General features: G+C 36.9%; 1 protein-coding gene across 1 annotated transcript; it reads left to right on the forward strand.

Annotated features, from left to right (window-relative positions):
• The first annotated feature begins 1,958 nt into the window (after nucleotides 1-1,958).
• On the forward strand, nucleotides 1,959-20,031 carry EPYC (epiphycan). Its single transcript, XM_042017552.1, has 6 exons — nucleotides 1,959-2,135; nucleotides 12,274-12,427; nucleotides 15,989-16,147; nucleotides 16,751-16,953; nucleotides 17,966-18,061; nucleotides 19,590-20,031. Exons 1-6 carry the CDS (start codon nucleotides 1,968-1,970, stop codon nucleotides 19,758-19,760), a joined length of 951 nt encoding a protein of 316 aa, XP_041873486.1. The 5' UTR covers nucleotides 1,959-1,967; the 3' UTR covers nucleotides 19,761-20,031.
• The last annotated feature ends 3,444 nt before the right edge of the window (nucleotides 20,032-23,475 follow it).

The following is a 23,475-nucleotide window of genomic DNA, read 5'->3' on the forward strand; positions in this document are numbered from 1 at the left end:
CCTGTGAGAGGTGTACATAATCTTCATCAAAATATTTGATCTTACAGCTACGGCAGATGCCAATATTTCTACAGTGCCTTCCAATATATTACATGAAAGGGAAATAGAGACATGCAAACAGGGCAAGTTAGTGCAGATACTATAGCCATAGGTAAACAATTTTTTTTCCACAGATTTGGTTTTGTCTACATATATAAAAAATTTAATTCTTATCAAGCCTTATACCCTTTAAAAATCTCTTATTTTTAGGCAACATGACATGAAAACAATTTTGCATAGTGAGCAAATTTTTATTTAAGAATTGTTTATTCAGAGGAAAAATTACACCACATATGTTAGTACCGCATTTTGGGTTGATAGACGACACCCTTTATAGCTGAATTATCTGGGGTAAATGACATGGAAAGGAAAAGCAAGACCAAAACCAATTCTGCCAAAAATAGGCAGCAGAAAATGTAAAGACAGACAAAAAAAATGCAAATTCTAGCATACTTGCTTATTTCTGAGGTTGATTGAATTTTTATTTTAAGTTATTTAATTTTTTAATAAAGCAGAATACTTTTAGTAATATTGGAAGCTAATACTGAAAGGTGAAATTCATCTAAGCTTTCTCAAAGAGAAGACCCAGTGACTCTAGCTTCTTCCAGCAGCAGCTGAAGTCTTTCTGAATAAAGAAAATGAGAGAAAAATGAATGCCTTGTTACTGACCATCCCCAGAGGAATTTCATATCCTCATGCTTAAACCAGCTTTATAAAGACCTCTTTTCATGAAGCTAAAATTCAGCTTGTTGCACAGCACACACATTAAAAAAAGTCTCATGTATTTCTTAAAGTAGCTACAATTTTGAAATTAAATATTTAAGTGTGTGTATCATGGCATCCCATAAGGAGTACAATTTATTAGACTTATGCATTGCTTGTTATCACTGTGCTTTTGGTGAAATTAATGTGAGCTGTAGATAAGTAAAGGTGTAAGCAAAGAATGCTGAATAGAGCCTTGTGTCAGGCGTCTTATACGATAATAGCGAATGCACCCCTTACAAGGAAAAGGGAACGCATAAACACTAGTGCTCAAGCCTAGCAAGAATTTTCTACCATTTCACAAAATTCTGGAACTTTAAATGGGTGATAACTCAATTTTACCATTCTATTTTCCAAGGAGAACAGGTGAACGTACTACACCACCATTTCTCACCACTTTAGAAGTGGTGTTGACTAAATAATGAAGGAATTCAGAGTACTGTCGTTACTGTCCATGGGGCTATGAAGGACACATATTATTTCTTATTTTTCTCCCAAGACCTTTGCAAAAGTATGGTCCAAATATGCCACACCAATTAAAGTTACATTCTGATAAAACAACTAGTGGGTGAAAAGTGTTTTGATTATGCTCATCCAGAGACAACAGAGTTTCTAATGCTTTCTAATGGATTGGTGGGTTTTTTTGTTTTGTTTGGTTTGGTTTTTTTTTAGTTTGGTTCAGTTTGGGGTTTATATAATGGAGGAGAAATATAATATTACATTGTTATACATTTCAAAAGATTATTTATTGTGATAAAAACAATTAATATAATAATTTACCTTTTCACTGGTTTCACAAAAGTTCGTAACTAATGGTGCAATGAAAATAGGTGAAGTTGGATGAAAGGGGAAAAACACCACTCATACGTTCTCATTGAGGTCAGTTTATTTTTACACCAATAAAATTCAACTTTTCTAAATTATATAAATATGAGAATGGCCAAAGCAGTGTGCAGAATTCTCAGGCCCAAGGACTCTTCACGAAGAAAACCAGACTAAACCACTGAGTGCCCGTGAATAAATACAAATTATTCATCAGAAATATTGTGTTATATATATATATAAAAGTACTGTATTTGTGACATTAAATTGTCATAGATTCCTTGTGAATACCAGATTACCTACAATCTGTCCATTTTGTTCTCTTTCAGAAAAAAAAAACCAGAATGCAGACCTTTGTAAATGTTTTTCTGGGATTTTTTATCTTTGAGTTTGTTGGAGCTGCCCCTATCACTGATACCATAATTTATGATTCTGAGTTCTATAACATACCATTTGGAGAGCTGCCTCATGCATTTGCGTTTGATGAAAACAAGCAGTCTGATGAAGTAGAGGTAACTGGAACTTATTTATTCTGTCTTTCCAAAGTGCATAAATGCAGTAGCTACTGATCAGTTTCTCTCTGTCATGAAAACATTTATCAGACAAATCTACTCATGTGGTTTCTATTGCCTTTGCAGTTCATGCACTTTTTCCCTAACCTACAAACAAAGCCAAAATATATTCTGATTGTTTGGGGTTTTATTTGTGGAAATTTTTAAGAGTAGATGAAAGGTACCATGCTTTCCTCAGGTCTCCATGTTCCACAAATTCTGTTGGAGATTGTCATTGTGATTTATTTGTCTGTATGATGCATGGAGGCAGCTGAGACAGGACTTCCAGCAGTTCCCATTAAATAAGGTTGTAAAATGCTGTTTCCTTAGGTTTATGTTCAGTACAACTATTTCAGGCCATAAATGCTAATGTTTTCTCTTGCTGTTATGAAAGTGGCAGAAGGAAGAAAAAGAAAGGGAAAGCACTTGAATTTAAACACAGGAAAGTAAGAAAAATTACTGAAGAAAAACTGTTGAAATTCTAATACAATATGAGCTGGTAAGATATGTCACCTGCAGAAGGAAGGGACTCCACTTGTTGACTTAAATGCTTCCTTCCTCTTCTATATTCCTTTATTTCTTTAAAATTATTAAAAGGTTACATTAATTTTATTCTCGTGCTCCTGATTAGACATCGGCACAACTTCCCTGAAGGTAATATAAGCACTCTGTGTTTCAGGACTGTGTGTGATAGAAGTTGAGTGAAAAATACAACATTTAAATAATATGGTCTTTTCTTTTTTATACATAATATTTTAGTACTCTTTCACATAACAATGCATAATTCATGAAAACACATTCCTTTGAAAGATTCATGATTACAGCAGGAGGGATAGGAGCTAGTCTTTCATCATTGTGCGATAGAAATTGGATAACAACTTTGAAATCAAAGGACAGAGACAATTTAAGAATAAATATATCCCAAAACAGGAGAACTGAAGAGGTAAGAATAATCTCAAAGCTAGAGCTAAGATCAGAACCTTATAGTTTGTAGGAAATAAATTTTCAGTCTAAGAGGGACTGAGAAGAACTTTGCTCCAAAGAACTTACCTTGCCTTTGGCCTGTTTCCCTTGTGCCACTCTTGTGCTGTACTTGATTCTGTTTGAGCTTGATTTCCTGATAAAGTCACTACCAATTTTAGTTGCTGCGCTCTCTCTATTTCACACTGATTAATAAATCACAGTTTCTGTCTCTCTTTGTTCTTAAAAATGAAGCGTTTATTCCTGCAGAAATTACTTCCTTCCCAGAAATGGGAGAAACTATTTTGAATGTGTCTCATCACTGAGTTTTTCTCATTCAAACAACAGATTTCTTAGTAATGCAGTGAATGGTAGATGGGATTCTCCCATGCTGTGCTTTCTCTGTGAGGTCCTATAACACCAAAGCATGGGTGTTATAGGACCAAACTTTCCGAAGATTCTGAGTGAAAGATAAAGATAAAGCAAGGCTTTAGTGTTCTTTTCCAGCTGAAAAGAAATTCAGGATGACTGATTTTGCACCCAACAAGAGAAGATACAAGAGATCCCAACACAGGTTGGGTTTTTTTAAGAAAGCATGGAATAGGCAGAGTTCAGAAAGACTGTTCATACTGTCTGGTAAACTTTTCCAGAGCATGATTATCTTCCATTACTGAGCTCTTCAGATGGACTTCTTAAAATTCATCAGGTGAAGTTCATCCGTCACAATAGTTGAACAGAATTTTGCTTTGCATATGGATGGACCTCCCTGTATGAGCCATTTTTCATAGATGTTTAGCCAAAATCTTTTTTTTGCTTACATTCCTAATACCATGTACCACCCAAGAGAATCCTAAACATTCAGTTCCACATATCCCAGGAGATATGAGTGGTCAGTGCTGTAGAAATCAAGCAAATTTTATAGACATGTCAGTGTACTATTTGATAGGGCATATCAGTCTTGCAATTTATATTTTAATCATTGAATAATATTGATATCACTCAAGTTTTAAACAGAATACATTTGATTTCTTGATTGTGGTTATGACTTTCCTGTTTAAAATCTTGTTATCATAACGATGTGAACAACACAAGTGGGTCTATGTGTAAAACTCAATATTTATTCAAGGTCATGGGTTAGTTTTTATTATGCATAGCTTACATGATGAGCAATACCACAGAGACCCAGACAAACAGCAGGCCTTCAACAGATCTGGCCTGTGTGCAGTAACTCTTTAAGACCTGAATTTCCCTTTAGAGAGCTCTGAATCATGTCTTTAGACTTCTGAAATAGTGGAGAAAAAGTTAAAGTAGCATTTTCTGTTGTTGCTGTCTTCAATTTAAGATTTTAAAATTCAGTTATGTGCAAAGATAAGTCATTCTGTTTAACACATTTTTAGACTCATTGGCAAAATGCAAACTTTACCATGGTTGTGCATCCAACTGATTTGCAGAAGGTCCAGGAGACTGACCAGTTCCAGTACCTCAGATGCATTTGGTGTGCTACTCCTGTTAATTTCAAAGTGAATTAACCACCTGAATTAACTCAAGGAGTTAAACTAAAGCACCTGTGTCAGCATGTCCTTTTCTGGACCCATAAGGTACTGTAATCACACATTCAATGTGTAATCACCAAAATGAGGAAAGACCTAAAGGTAATTAGAAAGGTATAGGTTCCACTCATTACGTCTGGTTTAAATTAGGCTTTGCATCCCAAGATCATGCTCCAAAACAAGTATGAATCATTCTCTTGGGATATGTATTGAGGTGAGTTGACCTTAGCTGGCTGCCAGATGACCATCAAAATGTTTTCTCACTCCCCTTTCTCAGAGACACAGGAGAAAAAATTAAGGTTAAAAACTTGTGAGTTGACATATAGTCAGTTCAATGAAGAAAAACAAAAATTGCACGTAGAACAAAGGGAAACAAAATGTTTGTTCTCTACTTCCCATTAGCTGGTGAGGGCCAGACACTTCCAGGGAAGTAGAACTCGAGTACGTGTAGCAGGTGCTCCTGAAGACAAACACCTTGATAATAAAGCCCACCCCCTGCCCTCACTGCCTTCTTTCTCTTGGCTTGTATTGCTGACCAGATGCCATATGGAATATCCCTTTGCTCAGCTTGGGTGACCTGTCCTGGCTGTGTCCCCTCCTGAGATCTTGACCACCTCTAGCCTATTGGTGAGAGTGTAATGTTGGAGAGACTGCCTTGGTGCTGTGCCAGCACTGCTCAGCAGTTGCCAAACACAGGTGTGTTATCAACACCTTTGCAGCTAAAACCACAAAGCACAGCACTGAGGGGTACCATGGGGAAAGCTAATTCCATCCCAGCCTGACCCCATATACCTATCTTCCTCAAATAATTTTTGATGAACCCTAGACATCTGTTTCAGGCTTAGTACAAAACTTTTGCCTTAATACAGTTAACTAAGAGTGCCCGAGTCCAAGTTCATGACTTTGTTACTTCTCATACTCTGGAAGTATTTTTTCTTGTGTAGTGTGTATGTGTGTATACACACACACACTTCATTGTATTGAAAACATTTTTCTGAAAATGTTTCTAGATAATGGCTCTTGATATTCTTCCACTTGAAGTCTATTTTTGTCATAGATTCTAGAGTAATCTCAAGGTTGGGAAAGGTTACTTAGTGTATACATGGGATACATTTTTAATGCAAATATTTGCACGGCGAAAATAATTGTAGCTGTGAATAACTTGTGAGAATTGTATTGAATCCTCAAGCAAAGCTATGTATTGTCATATATTAGGTGGGTCAAATTGGCTACATAATCTATGGTTTCTAAGATCCCAGGTTAGTGAGACACAAAATACCTAGCTAAAGCTTTGCATCCAAATGAAAATTGCTACTGGAAAAACTTTAAGTAATATCACTCAGAAATAAAATGTGCATAGATACATTAAGATAGCAGAATCAACTCTTTCACAGAAAATGGCTAAAAAAAGGCAATATAAAAGAAAAGTCTATTATCAAGGAAAGAATTCCAAGGTCCTAAAGGAGAAAGATACTGCAAATAAATGTACTGTAAGTGTACAAGCTTTTTGTTGGATTTATCTTCTGAAACAGACAGTAACAACAGTATAAACATGAGCTGCTGTATCTTCCCTTTTCTTTACAATTCATTAGTATTTTGAATTAATTTTATATCATGATAGGGTTCAGAGGCCACAATCAAGACTGGGTCTCCCAACTGCTTCTGAAAACATATACGAAGAGAGATTGCCTTCTTCAAAATGAATACAATCAAACCAGTCTCTCAAAGGAATTCTTGTGTGAGCTTCTCACTTTTTCCCTCTTTGAAACGAAAACTTTGTTTGGAAAATGTGTGAGAAAAACAAATTGTGGAGAGAGATTCTTATGTACATCAGCTACTGATGCCTAATAAAATGGCACTGCAATTTTATCATAATATCTGTTAAACATAATCAGTCAGTTTTCCTTTAGGTAGGAAAAACTAAGTTAGAAAAATGAGAAGTGAAAATATAGGCCAATCAGAAGAATATTTTCATTGCTAAGATAGGCAATCAGTGAGGCTGAAAAGCAAAGGAGCACTTAAGAATGGTTTGCCTAGCACTGAATAAAGAGAAAAGCAAGGGAGTTAAATTAAATAAGACAGGTTGGTCTGGGTCTGCTTACACAAAATAAATAAGCTGTAAAATAGGATCCACAAAATACTCAGAAAGAAGCAAAGCAAAAGTCTTGTATTTGATGCATTTGAGCTGATTAGCATTAGCTTGTTGAATTTGAATCGAACTAATAGTGGGATATTCAGGTGCCTGCACAAAGCTCAGAACTGCAGTTTGAGACATTTGCTCGTGTCTGTGTGCATACACACAAGCCATCTCTGCTGTTGCCATAACACACATGAAGAGGGGCCATACTTGAACAAGAACTCACTCTTGCCATTCTGCAGCGTTGAGAGAGGCTCACACTGCTGTTCATATCATTGTGGTAGGTATTAAATAAGAGACTTCTAAGTGGGTATACAACGACTTTTCAGAACATGCCGTATACATTTTTTAAAAACCCTTTTAATTAGTACAAGTAATGTACAAGTCAGCCGCAGAGTTGATAAGAGAATCAAACTTATCATTTGAATTCCTCAAATAGGAATTTTTCTACTTTTTCAGGAAGTCTTTGAAAGCTCTTATTATTCACTTTTCTGAAGTGACTAACAAATCTATTTCTTTTTAAGATAGAACAGTAGGAGAAAAAAAGTCTTTAAAAGCAAAATTCAAGAAGAAACCAGTACAAGCTACTTTTGGAAAGGAAAACAAACCTCCCTGCCCGTGACAAGGGGGTTGGAAATAGATGATCTTTATGGTTCCATCCAACCCAAACCATTCTGTGATTCTATGAATAGCTTCTACCATAATTAGACATATTCTTGTAAGCCTTTGGTAGTTTCAGAACAGCTATGGGGGAAACTAGTTCCTTTTGATGGGTCAGTGTGTGGAACAGCTGTCCCTTCTAGTTTCTAATGCCTCTTTATAAGTTTTGAATTTTCATCTATGTTTTAAGTGTATTTTTTTGCAGTTAAAGAAACATTGAAACAGAACACACTTCATATTCTCCTGTGGATTTAAACTTATCATATGTAATACATCAGTTTTGATCCTAAAAGGTGTAGACATAAAAGACACATAAAATAAATTCCTGAGCCTTTTCTAGTCTTTCATTTGTCTTGCCTCCTTTACTGTCAATGGTGAGAGACAGATACCTAAACATCCCACCCTAAAAGGAATTTCTGTAGCCAGTGTCTGGAGCTGCTTTTCAGAAGTTTTGTATCATTCTGTACTGACTGTGAAGAGATGCTAATATAAACTAAGTGCCCAGCCTATGGATGGCAAGTTACAAGTTGGATTTTACCAATTGCTTTTTATCACTTACTGATGTGTTCCGATATCTGAATTCTTGACCTTTGTAACTTCCTGGTCTGAAAGTGCCTCTGAATTGACCAGCCACTCTAAGCAATTTCATTAGAAAATGGAGTCACATTGGATAAATACAAGGCGGGGAAAGAAATAGATGCTTCATGCAATCTCAGGAAAGATATCACTGTTCTTTGGTGTGCTCTGACACTAACCTGCACTGGTATTCTCTAAATCTCTTGATTGATTCCAAAGACAGAATAGGGTAACTATTAACCATATAGTTAGATGTCTAAAGATAGGTGATGTGATACCCCTTCAGTTTTTTCTTATGCCATGTATTAAAACTATCTTGGACAGCAGATTATTATTTGAAGACTTGCAGCTATTGGCAAAGAGAAACATACTTTATTATATTTCTCTACAATGTTCTTCCTGCTTTGTGATTTTCCATAAAGCATATTTCTTAAAGTAGCAAATGAAATACAAGTCCACTCCCTGCCTAATTCCAGGCTCCCTTGTCCCTCCAAAAAACCCTATGGAAAATAATGCCATTAAGTGATATACAATCATTTATATTTCAAATTTATTTTGTTTTTAGTAAAGGCCATGTTGCCAAAAATAAACAAACATCTGGAAGATGAGGGATCATTCTGTACAGTATATAGTCCAGGAAACATCTTTGTCTTGTTACAGTCTTGCATGATTTATCAAACATGTAAAAGCTGCATGGATCAGATGACCAATAATGGGAAACAGACTTTTACCTTTAGGTCACTGGTTCAAGTCCACATTATGTACAGCAAGAAAATACAGCTCATGCCCTGGGTCTGGTATGTAAAACACATATGTCAGTCAACTCTACTCTGTTACCAGTATAAAAATAGCAACATCATTAAGCTGACGTCAATAATTTTTATTTCTTATGACACTCACAACTGCAGGAGACTGAATGGATAAAGCTAACTACTTGCAACAGCTTCCCTAAACCCTGGATTTAGTGCATTTGCAAGGAAGCTGCTGGGAGACTTTTAACTGCGCATCTACAAATCCAGAAAACATCCTACAGAAAGAGAGAGATCACAGTCTAGAAACAGAAGTACTAGAAGTTAACACCTCTGCTTTGTTACCCAACAGCTACAGTGATTAATCAACTAAGAACCCCCAGAGAGCATAAAGTAAATCACAAATCCCAAGAAAGTTCCATAAAGTATGTCGCCAAATATGGACAAAAAAGTCCACCTTGAAAATACTCTCCTCCAGAATATTATTTTCAGTAGAACAAAGTTGCATATGAAGACATTAACAGGTCTCAAAATCTCTGGATTTAATTCCAAAGTTCAGAATAGGTACTCTTATCTGATTTCCACAAAACTGGTGAAGAAGTAGACAGCATGTGCAAGATTTTTAGTGCTGTCCTAACCTGGGTCAATAAAAGTCTGGAATGCATCTCTCCCTCTAGGCTTCCTCCATTCAGAGAACAGCTGTCCCATTTCCTTTGTTCCCAAAGTCTTCTTTTGATTTGTCCCCAAGTCCATTCCTGGTTAAGCTGTCTACTCTCAGTGCTGCAGATGGTAACATTGTGTTTTTGTCTGCACAAAATGACAAGGTACATCCTTACTCTTACTTACATCAACTCAAGTTACTCAGTCATGGTTCAGCAGAAGGTCATCTTGCTCATTTGATTACCTTGCATTTTGTGAGGTTATGACCTTGGTAACTGTATTGGGTCATTTTTTATCCATCAACTCTAATTATTAATAGTATCTGTGACTTTTTAGAATACAACTAAAGAATATACAGAAAACCTAAATTGTTCTTAGTCAAAATCTGAGCCTGTGTAGTTCAGAGTGCTTACTGGTTTTTTATTGCTCCCATGTTCTCCGTCTTCAGTGAAACTGATGCAAAATATTTGACTCTATTTCCATTGTATAAACTAAACCAAATTATTTTTGTACAAAAAATTAGATTTTAGGTAGTTATTTAGGCGTTCTAAGGCAGTCCAGGATCACAATGCTTAATACTGCTTGTAATGATATATAGCTGTGCTGCAAGATCCAGGTAGCCTATTATGAGTTGTAAAGTGGTTTTTTTTCCAAAATTTTCACAGATCATAGAATTTTCTGGGTTAGAAGGGACCAAGATCTTCTACTTCCAACCCCCCTGCCATGGGCAGGGACACTTTCAACTAGCCCAGGTTGCTCAAAGCCCCATCCATCCTTGCCTTGAGCAAGGGAATCCATAACTTCTCTGGGCAACCATTTCCAATGCCTCACCACCCTCACAGAAAAGAATTTAATAATATATAAAAGTTTCAGCTTCAAGCCATTCCCTCTTGTCCTATCACATGTCCTTCTAAAAAGTCTCTCTCCAGCTTTCTTGTAGGTCCCCTTCAGGTACTGAAAAGCTACTACAGGGTCTTCCCAGAGCCTTCTTTTCTCTGGGCTGAACAACCCCAACTCTCTGTCTTCATCTTCTTGGCCCTCCTCCAGACTTGGTCCCACAGGCCCATGTCCTCTTTGTGATGGAGACCCCAGAGCTGGATGCAGTACTGCAGGTGGAGTCTCATGAGAACAGAGTAGAGGGGCAGAATCACATCCCTTGAGCTGCTGGTTACATGTGAAATATATATACACGTACAGAGAGATTCAAAGAGGGATCAAATACAGCAAAAGCTTTGCCACTTCTTGGAATCCAGATGTCAGGTGTTTTAGTTCCTTTAACTTCTATAGTCTACATAAAAAATCAAATTTTAAAAATTCTAACCATTTGGCTAGTCTGAATGCAATTACTTTTTAACTGTCCTTTACAATCAGAATTTATGAACGCTACTGTAATGGATTTCAACAACTTGCTCTCCATAAAGACAGTAAAGACAGCAGTAGCTGTGGTATGGTCTCAAAAAAGGAGATGCTTGGTCAGGTGAAAGACTCAGGATTCAATAGTTTTATGGTGATGTTGTGCTAGAAAGCTGCAGTGGATGAAAACTGAAGCAGAATTTTGGGCTTTGGTGCCTTTGCACTTGGAATAATGATACTGTGACAAAATTCCTATATTTGGCTGTGCCTTAGAAAAAGATAAGGAGTGCTAACTGCAGTGCAGGGGTGCAGCACCACAGGATTAGATACATCAAATTTTTAACAGAACCTCAGCTGTGCAAAACCCTATAAGGACACTAATTAATTGTCTTGGATTTAAAGAATAAAGATCACATTTTCACAAGGGGCTCAGTGCAGTCAAACAATATTATTACACATGGAGAAATGAAGATACAGCAGGAAAGCAACTTGCAAAGGTCACACAACTATGTCTGGGTGATTACAGAAAACAACTCTGTCTCTTTGCTAGCACAGACCCCTCTGCAACAAGCTTAGCAAGTCTGCAATACTCTTTTTATGAACAGTGATATGATACAAGAAAATTGCTACATCTTAATTTTTATCCTAAATTGTCATATAGGAAAATCAACAGAATGTGTTTTTAGAATTAAAGTTAACCTGACAAAATTCACTGGTTTGACTAATTATGTTGAGTGAAGGACAAAAAAAAAAAGTTTTCTATGTCCATGCAAAGATCTTCCAAATTTTATAAGTGTTTTAAAATATAGATTTTATCCAATATTTTTATATAAATCAATTTTTTCATACCACATAATACAGGTACTAATGAATGCAGCTAACCAGAGTCTTTTGGTATTCAGATATAGGGGAAAAAAAGACAAAAAACCCACCAACATATTTTCAAGTAATATGTGAAGTCAGAATTCAGAATTCATTAATAATATTTCTAAATGATGTTAGTGTTCTAAGCAGAGCCTCCACAGCTACATTGGATTTGGATTTATGATGGTACAACTTACAATTTTATGGTAAATGACTTGCGCCTTTTTGATATTTCACAGCAAATTTTCATTTGTCACACACAGTTTATCAATTTTTATCACAAATCTAATTTATCTTTAAATAAATATGAAAAGGTAATTTTGCTAGTATATATTCTCAGTAATTAAGTATATGCATGTGTGAATACATAAAAAAACATTCAAAACACTGGGATAAAAAGTGAATAAGTATGTTGGGTTTTCATGAATTTTTTATATATCATCAGAATTCATTATAGTTCCTGGATAAAATGAAGCTCAAGCACTAAACCTCAGAAAATATGTGACCTCTAGTGGGAGAATACGAATAACTGGAAAAGAAACAACTTCCAAGGGAAGTAAACAGTAACATTTCCTTTTAATTTTCCCTAGACAGAGATTGGGACAGAACTACCTTCTGTAATTCAAGAGAGTTATTCTTCTGCACCATTGACAGAAGAAACTGAGGATGAAGCATCAACGCCAAAATTAATTGACGGGTCTTCAGCACAGGGGTCAGGGGTTCTTGGACCCCAGACTCAAGATGGTTAGTAGGAAAGAGAAATGAGGTTTTTCTGTGTAGCTTTGGTTTTGAGCAAGCCCACTTTATTTTCTTTTTTACTGAAGATGAAGTACATAAATTCTATACTTCTCTTACTGAAGAAATATATAACATGCCTATCTTGCATGCTCCAGATAGGTGTCAAGAGGTTTCCATACTATGTCACCATGAAAACAACTGTGCCAGTGAAGATTTACAACTTAAAAATTTGCTGATAGTTGGCAAATGCTACCAGTACTTGTTTTTTTGTCTTAGATTTCAATATCATTATCAACTGTCTTTATTTATAATGATTTGCTACATGTTTTCTATAAATGTTTTCATACAAAGTGTAGTTAAAATGTTGAAGAATTTTTGACCATGAAAACCTGTAGACTGAAAAACTTAAGGAAAGGGAGATGCTTAGAACTTTTGAGTAAATAAGATTTTCAGTTCTGACTACCTATAGTGAAATAAGAACTTTATAAATCTTGCAAGGGAATTAAAATTGCAAAACATAATCTGTCCCTCTCCCCCACAAACTTTGAAATGCTAATTATTGACATTTGTCAGAAGCTCCTCTAAATTCTAGTAGGTAAAACTCACTAGAGTTATCCATTGCTGTGAGGGATCTTTGTGTTGTATGGTGATCAACATATGGTAGCAGGAAAATCCTACTTTTTACTATGCTTAACACTACAGCTGAGTGCCATAGAAGAAAAATGAAAAAAAAAAAAACAACAGCAAACATAAACCCCAGAGTTCCTGCTTCCAAAATTGTGTATTCAGTGAAATTAATAATTCATAATCTTATTTTGGTACATACAACAAGTGAGCCTGACCAGGCAAAAATAAACACGGTCAAAACAAACAAAAATGGAATGAGAACTTCCCAGGAGATTTCAGAAAAAAGAAAAAGAAATGCCCATACATACATTTTTTTCAATTTTGAGAGCTACAAGATGTTACAATATATCCTGTAAATATTATATATGGTAAATTCTGTATCGATCAACATTTTTGAGTACTGCATGCAAATCAAGTAGTGCATCAACTAAAGAAATGCTCAAGACAGTATCATGTCAAATCAAATTTCTCGTGTCTTCCATTTTCTAGCAATACATTTTCCTGTCAGACATTGCTGCTGTTGGCCTGGTACTGAATAGAAGACTGCAAGGATCAGTAACATTAAGACAAGCTCATTTTTCTTGTTTTATCTTTTTGAATCCTTCCCCTACCTCTGCTTTTTTTCAGTGTCCACCAGACATAAGTGACAAATACCACTCCTCTAAGACCAAAAATAGGACAGGGTGAAACCCTTTCCCAGTACTATGCTATTATATTGCAATATTATGAAAAAATATCAGCCATCCTTAACTCTAAATTCATCTAGGCCTAGATTTGCTGGAATAGTTCAAAGTGTGGATATTTTTTCCCTGTGTCAGGCTTGCTCTCTGTAACCAATTAAATCTGTCCTGTGCAGAAAATTAGGGAAAGCATGAAAAGGTTCTTATCTCTCCAGAAATTGCATTCCTGGATGTCCAAGTAGATATTATCACATAAAAATAAAAGAGTACTCTGGTTACTGATTCTTTAATCTTGTCTCAAAAGGCACCTCAATTACCTACGGGTAATTGAGGCAGATTAAGAAGGCACATCTCTCATGTAGCCACATCTGATGTGGAGAAAAACCAATCTGCAAGAAAAAAATTTTCATATTCCTGAATTATCCTACTATTCTATAAGTAACGAGAGCAAACAACCTCATCTGCTACAAGAAGAAGGAAAACATAACAGAAAAGTACTTCTGTGGGATTAAAAGCTGATAAACAGATATGATGATTTATACCCATAAACAAGGAAAATATGTATCAAAAAACTCAATGTCACAAGTATTATGATCCCGCTATTAAAACTGTTAGAGAGATGCCTCTGCCTGAATTAAGGTGCAAACAAGACCATATGCCGAAGTCAACAGGATGAATTTTATTTAATAGTAAATGGTGTGAGGGGGAGAGAGAGAGAGAGAGCGGGATAGAAAGAAATATAAAAAAGGAGGGAGGGGGAGAGAAAGAGAGTAACAGAGAGATAGATTAAGTTGAAAATATCACCACTGCATGGATCCTGATGGCATCCCATTGATCCTCATTTTCTGGTCTTCTTGGTAGTGAGGGTGCCAGAAAACAGAGTTCAATGGGTTAATATACATTAGGGCCAGGTGGGAATGCCCCGGTAGCTCTCCTTGGGGGTGACAAGTTTGACACAGGCTCTTGCAGCAGACTCTGGATCTGTTGCAACCCTTTGCATCATGTGCAGACCTGTGGTACAAGGCCTCAGGAATGAGTCTGGGGGCACTCTGGGGGTCTTTGATGGATTATGAAACCCCCTCAGCTGCCTCTTAAGTGAATGCCCCATGGATGTGGCCTTCCCAGGGTGGGGAGGGGTATACAGCTGAGCCAGTTTGTGTGAGGGAGGATGTGTGTTCATTGCCTCTGATCAGAGGTTACAGCGTACACCCAAAAACTCTCCTCCTGCTGCTGTGGTTAGGGGGTTGCTTGTGCCTCCCCAAACCCAGCCAGAGTTTATTTTCAGGACAGCTGCTGGGTTTTGGCTTTCTTGTGAATACATTCTTCTCCCTCAGCCTTGTTTATTTCTCCCCATACCTGAGATAATTGAATAGTGTCACCTTTATCTTATCTCAAGTTTCCTTAGGTGGTTCAGCTCACAGACCAAAGTTCCAGTCAGGAGGCACCTTCAGGGAGAGGTGGGCTTTGGTGGTCAAAGCTTCTTTATACACTTTTGCCATAATGGCAAAAAGTACTTCATAACAATGTTTAAGACATTACCTATAACATTTCAGTCTTTCACAAGTCTCACCAAATTTGAACAGTGCTATCAAAAAACCCCTTTTAGCTTCATGGTATTCATGCAGTTTTATGGCTGGTATCATATGACTTCATTTTTCGTTTTCATAAACTTCTAGTGGCAACCAAATGTTTTGTTAACATGGTCTCCAAGTTACCTTAGCTCAGACTCATATTGAAAAAATTGTCATGATGTAGAATTCCTGTATCTGAACATGTAATTAAACAACATACAAACGAAACACAGGTTCTTCTCCATAGCTCCGTAGGAAATTACTAATTTCCTTACAAAACAATCAGAAGTAAAATTTACAGAACAAAATAGGAATTACAACAAGTTTAATTCATCAGCTGTTATTCCTCTATCTAGATAGAAGTATATGCCTGCTAGCTTAAGGGGCAATCAACTTTTGGCTGGTTGCTGTCACCAAATATTCTATATAGTCTGAGAAATACTATATTAGAACAAGTTAATTGTTCTTCTAGGCATAGGGAGAAAAATAACTTCATTTTTAAAAGAATTTAATCACTTTATTGTTGTAATTATATGGTTTGGTGATCAAAGCAGAATGGGAAGTGAACTTTACCATAGACAAAATATGATCGCTAGGTACTTAACGTGAGCATTTCATTGTAGTAATTTATGTAAAATTTTTATAAATTTCCATTCTAACAAAGTGTTTTCTCTTAAATTTCTTGATAGGTGTTCCCACTTGCCTTTTGTGTACATGCCTAGGGACCACAGTCTACTGTGATGATCGTGAGCTTGATGCTGTTCCACCATTGCCTAAGAAAACCACATATTTCTATTCACGCTACAACAGAATCAGGAAGATCAGCAGAAATGACTTTGCTAACTTAAGTACGGATAGCAGTATTATAGCAATTAACTTTAATTTTGTTTATTTCTGGCTCATATCAAGCTAAAACATAATGATATATTTTATATAATGTTTAATGATGGTAAATTTTACACATAAATGTGCATGCATTTTGCTGCTTTGGAGTAGAAAGGTCAATACATTAGATGCAAATTCTCTGCCAAATTTTGAGTTATAAATAACAATGATAATTGATCTTTTTGCTGTTACTTGCAATCATCTTTAGAAAGGTAATAAAAACCCCCAAATATTCAATTTAATTTTGGGGGGTTTTTTTAATTGGAAAAAGTGCTTGAGTGTATTTTATAAAGAAGCCAATATATCAAATTTCTTACATATAGGAAAATGTTGGAATAAAGAAATGTGGAACAAGGTAGTAGAGAATATGTTTGTTTCCCTTTAAGTGTTTGTTACCCTTTTTCAAAAGGTAATAATTGAAAAGATTCCCAAAACACACAGAAATCTTAAAACTCTGAACTTTGAAGTCTTTCACTGAAATATATATCAAGAATGACAAAGGCAGGGTTTTTTTAAAATATCACTAAATACATTCTCACATCTGTTATATCTCATTTCTCTGCCAGACCATTTAAAGAGGATTGATTTGACTGCAAACTTTATATCAGAGATCCACAAGGATGCCTTCCGAAGATTGCCCCAACTTCAGGAGTTGGTGCTCCGTGACAATAGGATAAGGCAACTCCCTGAGTTGCCATCTACCTTAACGTTCATTGATGTTAGTAAGAACAGGCTTGGTCGCAGAGGGATACCAAATGAGGCATTTAAAGTAAGTTTGAGTGTGATGGGAAAATCTTTTCTTCCCCCCTCCAGAGGATGTGGATAGAAGTGCAGTCTATTCTCATGAGAGAGATGCTCCAGTCCCCTAATCATCTTTGTAGCCCTCCACTGGGCCTGCTCCAGGAGCTCCATGTCTCTCTCTTGTCCTGAGAAGCCCAGAACTGGACACAGCACTCCAGATGTTCCTCACCAGCGCTGAGCAGAGGGGCAGGATCACCTCCCTTGACCTGCTGGCTTCCTAATGAACCCCAGGATCTTACTGGCCTTCTTGGCCACAAGGTCACTGGTGGCTCATGGACAGCTTGTTGTCTACCAGGACCCCCAGGTCCTTCTCTGCAGAGCTGCTTGCCAGCAGGTCAGCCCCCAGCCTGTACTGCTGTGTGGGGTTATTCTTTACCAGGTGCAGGACCCTGCATTTGCCTTTGTTGAATTTCAGATGGTTCATCTCTGCCAATCTCTCCAGCCTGTTGTGATCCTTCTGGAGGGCTGCACAGCCCTCTGGGCGCTGGCAACTCCTCCCAGCTTTGTGTCATCAGTGAACTTGCTGAGGAAGCATCTGTCCCTCCATCCAAGTCATTGATGAACATGTTAAATGATACTGGGCCCAGTACTGAACCTTGGTGGACAGTGTTAGTGGCAGACCTCCCACTAGACCCCATGCCATTGATTATGTCCTTCTGGGATCTGCTGTTCAGTCAGTTCTCAATCCACCTCACTGTCCACTCTTCCAGTCCACACTTCCTGATTTTGCTGTAGAGTATACTATGACAGAAAGAGTTGAAAGCCTTGCTGAAGTCAAGGTAGACAATATTCAGTGTTACCCCTCATCCATTCTGGTAGTTGTTTCATTTTAGAAGGCAATCAGGTTGGTCAAGCCTGATTTACCTTTATGAATCCATGCTGGCTACCCTACTGATCACCTTCTTGTCATCCCTGCGTATCGAGATGGCTTTTTCAAATACGTCCGTCATTTCCCCCTGCTTTTTTCCATCTTCCTCTAGAATCTGGATGAACTGCAGCACCTTTATATCACTGACAATAACTTGGATCATATTCCATTGCCGCTCCCTGAAAGCCTCCAAGCTCTTCATCTTCAGGTAGGCTACAAAAGAAATGTCTCCTTACCTCATGTTCAAATAGTATGCACAACTGGGAAGGGCAACCATTTGTCTTGTAGTTCCTTCTCTTTCTCCAAAAATGTTCTTACTTGACTAAAAAAGCTATGGGAAGCATAAAATTAACTAGTGAATGCAACCTTTCAAAGAAGTAAAATTTAGCTCAGCTAAGCATTAATTTTCAAAATTTCTAATACAATATTTTCCAAAAATCAAATTCTGGAATTTTATTAGCACAAGTTAAAGTTATGTTCACAGCTGTCAAGAGCAACATTAGTCTAAGAGACTTACCTAAGTGTCTAAGAGACTAATGACAAATCCTTTACACTGCTCATATGAATCTTCCAACAGAAATACTTTTGAATACCATGGGGAAGTTATTTTACGTATTTATTTGTATCTATATTCAGTGCATTTCATTCTTTTAATAAAGGCAATTCCCAGCTACCATTTTTTAGTCAAATTTTTCCATTTGACTATGTTAGAACATCCCGTCCATCACCCTTCTGTAATCCTTTTTTCTCTACTTCCTTTTATCAAATAGTTTCTCTCTGAATTCTTCCTTTTAGCCTTTTCCAGGTCTTTCCCTTTATCTCCTCTTATAACTATTTACATTTTTGTTTATCAGATATTTTTACTTATTGTATCATACAGAAAAAACCTTTCAGTAAGCAATGTACCTCATATCATTTAACCTCTGTCTTTCAGTAAGTAAATTTATAGAAACTGCCTGCTAGCTGACTTGTTTTTTCACCTGTTTGTGACTGTAAATTAAATATTCAGTGCTGTGTGCTACAGAAAAAAGTTAGTGAGCTGGACTTTTTCCACACCAATTTCTGACTAGCAAAGGAATGGAGAAGTGAAGAATTTTCAGACGGCCCTCATTTTAGGTGATGAGCTTTTTAGTCCCAGTTTCCTGACAATATTGTGTTCCAGCATTTCATTGTTGAGAATAGTTCATTTCAAGAACGGAAGTTCAGAGAATATAAGGCATATAAGAGGAATTTAAATCAAAGGAATAAAACTGAAAGCATTCTGTTTTCCCAGTATACATACAGATGTGAGTTAAACTAATGTGAGAGGGCCTGGGGGAGAGAAATTGTCACAGATCAAATTACAGATTTGTGCCTTTGTAGGTTGAGGTACATTAAGATGTCAGGACGATAATTATGTTTCTATGATTTTTAGACTGGCCTATCCTGGCTCAAATTTGTCTTAACAAGGCTCTTCAATATAATCTGGAAATTGAAAGTGCTCTATATTTCTACAAGGCTCCTCCTTCAAAGCCTGTCTCTGCTACTTGGTTTGAGTTACTTAGTTTTGAAACTTTGAACTGACCAAGAAATTTTCCTCTGCTTGGAAGATATCTCTGTTGATGACTTGCTGCCACAATCTGGGCCCTTGAGTTCAAACAAGTATCTCTCTAGACACTGAAAATACATCCATAAATGGTTTTACTTTCAGGCAACTATTCTGATAGCTTTGTTTTTGTTTGCTTGTTTTCTTTTAGAACAACAACATTCAAGAGATGCATGAAGATACTTTCTGCAAAATGAGAGATTTTACTTATGTACGTAGGGCTCTCGAAGACATCAGACTGGATGGTAATCCCATCAACCTGAGCAAAACACCTTATGCATACATGTGTCTACCCCGTTTGCCAGTTGGTAACCTCATCTAAGCTTTGACAGCAGCCAAGACTGTCATATGCTGTAAGAATCTCTAAAGACAAATCATTAACTCACTGCTACATTAACCAAGACGAATTTTTACAAATATCATTAAATTGGGAAATATTTCCGTTAATATTGGAATTGATTACTGAGATATCAAGATTATGAAATGCTAAAAGACATATCCATTATCTACCCAACTGCAAGTTATTTAGCAAGATCAAGAAAAATCCTTTACTACAAAAACAAGGAAAATACCAATTTTTTTGCTGAATTGTTCAGATCAATGTATGAATTCTAAATTTAAATAATTTTATATATTAAAGTCTAACTATTACATGGTAAATAAAGGAATAAAAGTAAAATATGTCTACACACTTGATTATTTTTTGGCTTTTATTTTAATTAAATATTTTTCTCTCAGAGGTGCATCCATTTTTCTACTTCTTTCCTTGAAGGTCCCTTCATTTTGGAAAAGTACTAGCAATATTCAAAACAACAAGTTTTCTTCAGATAACAGAATATTTCCTTGAATCAATAATGAAATACAGAGCTCAAATTCATATCAGATTACCCTCCCATAATCTATTTATACTTTTGCAGCAACAATTTATCTTTGTAATGCTGATGAGACCCAAAGCTGTTTTCTGTAACTTTGATAAAGTTGCCTGACAAATTATGTGGTAATAAAAATCTCAAATAAAATAGCCTATTTGAGAAATACTAGATTTTATTCTGCATAGAAAATGGAAAAAAATTCCCTTTGTCATATTTACACAGTCAAACAAAATTTTGGAGCTCAATACACTAAGGACGAGGATTCAGAGACCAAAGTCACAAACCTCCTTGTGGAGCTCAATTTCCAATTACTTGAAACAATTTCACAAAAAAATCTCTACTGTTCAACAGCCTTTGCAGGTAAAGATTAGAAAATTTCCCTCTTGGGATAGTTTGAATCACTCTTCTCGTTTAGTGGAGAAGATTTAATACATTTTTCTAGGGAGAAAGCCCCCAGGAAAGATCCACTGGATACAACATAGGTACCTGCTCATTCTGTTCTATGGTGACAAGCAGCAAATAACACCTGCACATCTTCAGTGATAAAGGTTTGATGAAAGACTTTGGCAAAAAAAAAAAAATCCCTTCAAACATAACAAATCCACGTAGAAGATCTGGTATTTGTTCAGTATCTAAGTTCCCTTTCATCTACCTGAACATATATGCTCATTTAAAATGTAAATGATAAATTTCCCTTGGGCCGTGCAACAGAAACTGCTCACAGAGACCTCACTCTTCACCCTTGCTGCCACTTTCTAGAAGTGAGCACACATGGAACAATATCAGACTGACTAAAATCAGCACAGTTTGAGCTGGGAGGAAGGAGGTGAGGTGAGCTGAGCTAAGGACAGGATATGGAGTGATATGATGAAGCAAAAGAGGAAGTAAACAATGTTGAGAGCAGAGACAGATCATTCTTGTTCTCTCCTGTCTTGCTGAAAGGCAGAGGGAGAGCAGCAAGATTCCAAAAGTCTTAGACCCTAGCTGCATTTAGTTTTGTTTTCAAGAAATTCTATGCTTTCCTTTCCATTCACGTCACCTCTCATGCCATCATCAGCTCATTGTGTTCCCAGCAGAACACATGTATTCTGGGAAAGATAAAAATTCAAAGGTTGAGGGGTAAGTGAGGGAGACCACTGAAGCCCTTTCCACAGTTGCTGCAGCCCCTGAACTCTTGTACAGAGGTCAAGCTCCATGCCATGGTGAGGGATTTGCTGTCCATTCCACAGCTGTTTCAGGGAAGATGTATTTCTTTTGGAGAGGGCAAGCCTTGCTAATCATGAGGAGTATGGTGCACCCCCATTATATAAAGGAATGTGGGTGTTCAGATGTCTAGTCCCCAAGCATATTCTATGGTGCAAACCTGCAGTGTCGAGATTGTTTTGCAAGATACTCTCAGATCAAGGACAGTGAGAAAAGGGTATACTGTAGACAAAAAACAACTATTGCACTCTGGAAGTCAAGAAATACTAGATGGAGTATAATGTGTCTAAACTTTGCCTAGGAAGAAACCTCCAAAATCACAGACCAAAGCTCTCTCTCTTGTGTAGTGGTCAACTGTACTAATCTAATGCAGACATTATTCAGTTGTGGAAATCTAGCCAAGGAGTTCCCAGCTTTTGTGCCTATATTTTCCTTTTGTGTGTGCGTGTGTATTTTCCCTTACTGCATTAGAGTGCTATCAGAGGTAATACAGTTGCTGCTCTTCCCACTTCAGATAACAGTTCAGAGGTTAGCAGCAACAATGCCAAGGTTACATGTCTGAGTTACATACGGGCTGATCTGCTACTGCTTTCTACCATTCCTGTCCAGACACATACCAAAGTCATGGAAGTGAACAGAACCCTGTCTCTTCAGGGGTACTTTCTGCCAGTTGGCCTCCGTTGGGAAGAGAAATCTCTAAGACAAGCTCCTGTTAGTAAATCACAAAAGTAAAACCAGTGCTGATTTTAAAAGAAAAGATTGCTATTGCATTTTATAGACTGTTCAGTGCAGCAGTTGTGTGATTGACATCTTCTAAGAATGTCTGCAAGGACTATCACAGGAGAAATTAATAACTTGTAAATAATTTATTGGCCTGGGAAACTCAACAGTGCTGGGAGAATATAAGGCCCCCAAAACAGCAGAGCTATCTTACCCCTGAGATCTTCTCAGTAAATCCTGTTAACTTAGGCTTTTTAGAGTGATGCAGCTATTTCTGCTGCTGAGTTCTAGAGCTGGGGAGCATACAGGGGTACTTCAGCAGCACAATCCATTGACCAGTACAAATACTTCTTCAGACACAGACTCAGCTTGGGAGACCCATGAGAATCTCAACCATGTAATTACTTTAAGTTACAGGGAGTTGATGTTAAATGTCTAGTTTCTATTAAAGATCTCACCCGAAAGGAAATCCATGAAGACATGTTCTGCAAAAAGGCTGAAGCCATCAGTGTTCAACAAGGAGACAAGTAATGACATCAAATCAAACTGATAATTGTGAGTATTAAGCTACATGTCTAAAAGACTTTTCCTTTTGCAATGAAAATGAAGTGGCAATGCAGTTTGAAAGAAGTTGTATTTGCTTAGTCAATAGGTCTCTTCAGGAAGCACCTTTGATACTTCACTCAAAATTGATCACAGCTAAGGGAGTATTGTTAGACAAATGGGCTGCTAGAGAAATCTTTGATGTGAGAAGATCACAAACTCTATCTGGGATAACATCTAGGGTCACCTTGATCAAGAAAAGACTGTGAACCTTCGTCTTTTTTCTTTTTTTTTTTTCATTTCTCTGTGGAGCTAGGCTCAGAACTGTCAATATTTATAGGCAAAGGCTGTAGCTATCTCTAGAAAAAAAGGCCTAAAACAGATTTTGTTTCACTAAGGTACAGCATCAGTTAATCATTTCATGGACCGCTACTGCCACCGTGTGTTGATAAATAGCGACACTTGCTATCATACCAAAGCCTAACATTAAGGGTAGACGAGACTTGCCTTTATTTGTTCGGTAAACTTGACCCTAGGCACATTTTTTTTCTTTCATCTCTAATGCAAGCTGAAGGAATGGAAAACTCTTTGATGATAAAAACAAAGGAACTTTATGTGGATTTTTTTGTTTGTTTTGGTTGAGGGGGTTGTTCGGTTGGTTTCAGTATTTTGTCTGGGGTTTTCTAATCAACCTAGAAA

This window comes from Corvus kubaryi, unplaced genomic scaffold (genome assembly GCF_017639235.1).
Source record: "Corvus kubaryi isolate FWS band 111438036 unplaced genomic scaffold, C.kubaryi_AGA036_p1.0 137, whole genome shotgun sequence".
Classification (NCBI taxonomy): Eukaryota; Metazoa; Chordata; class Aves; order Passeriformes; family Corvidae; genus Corvus; species Corvus kubaryi.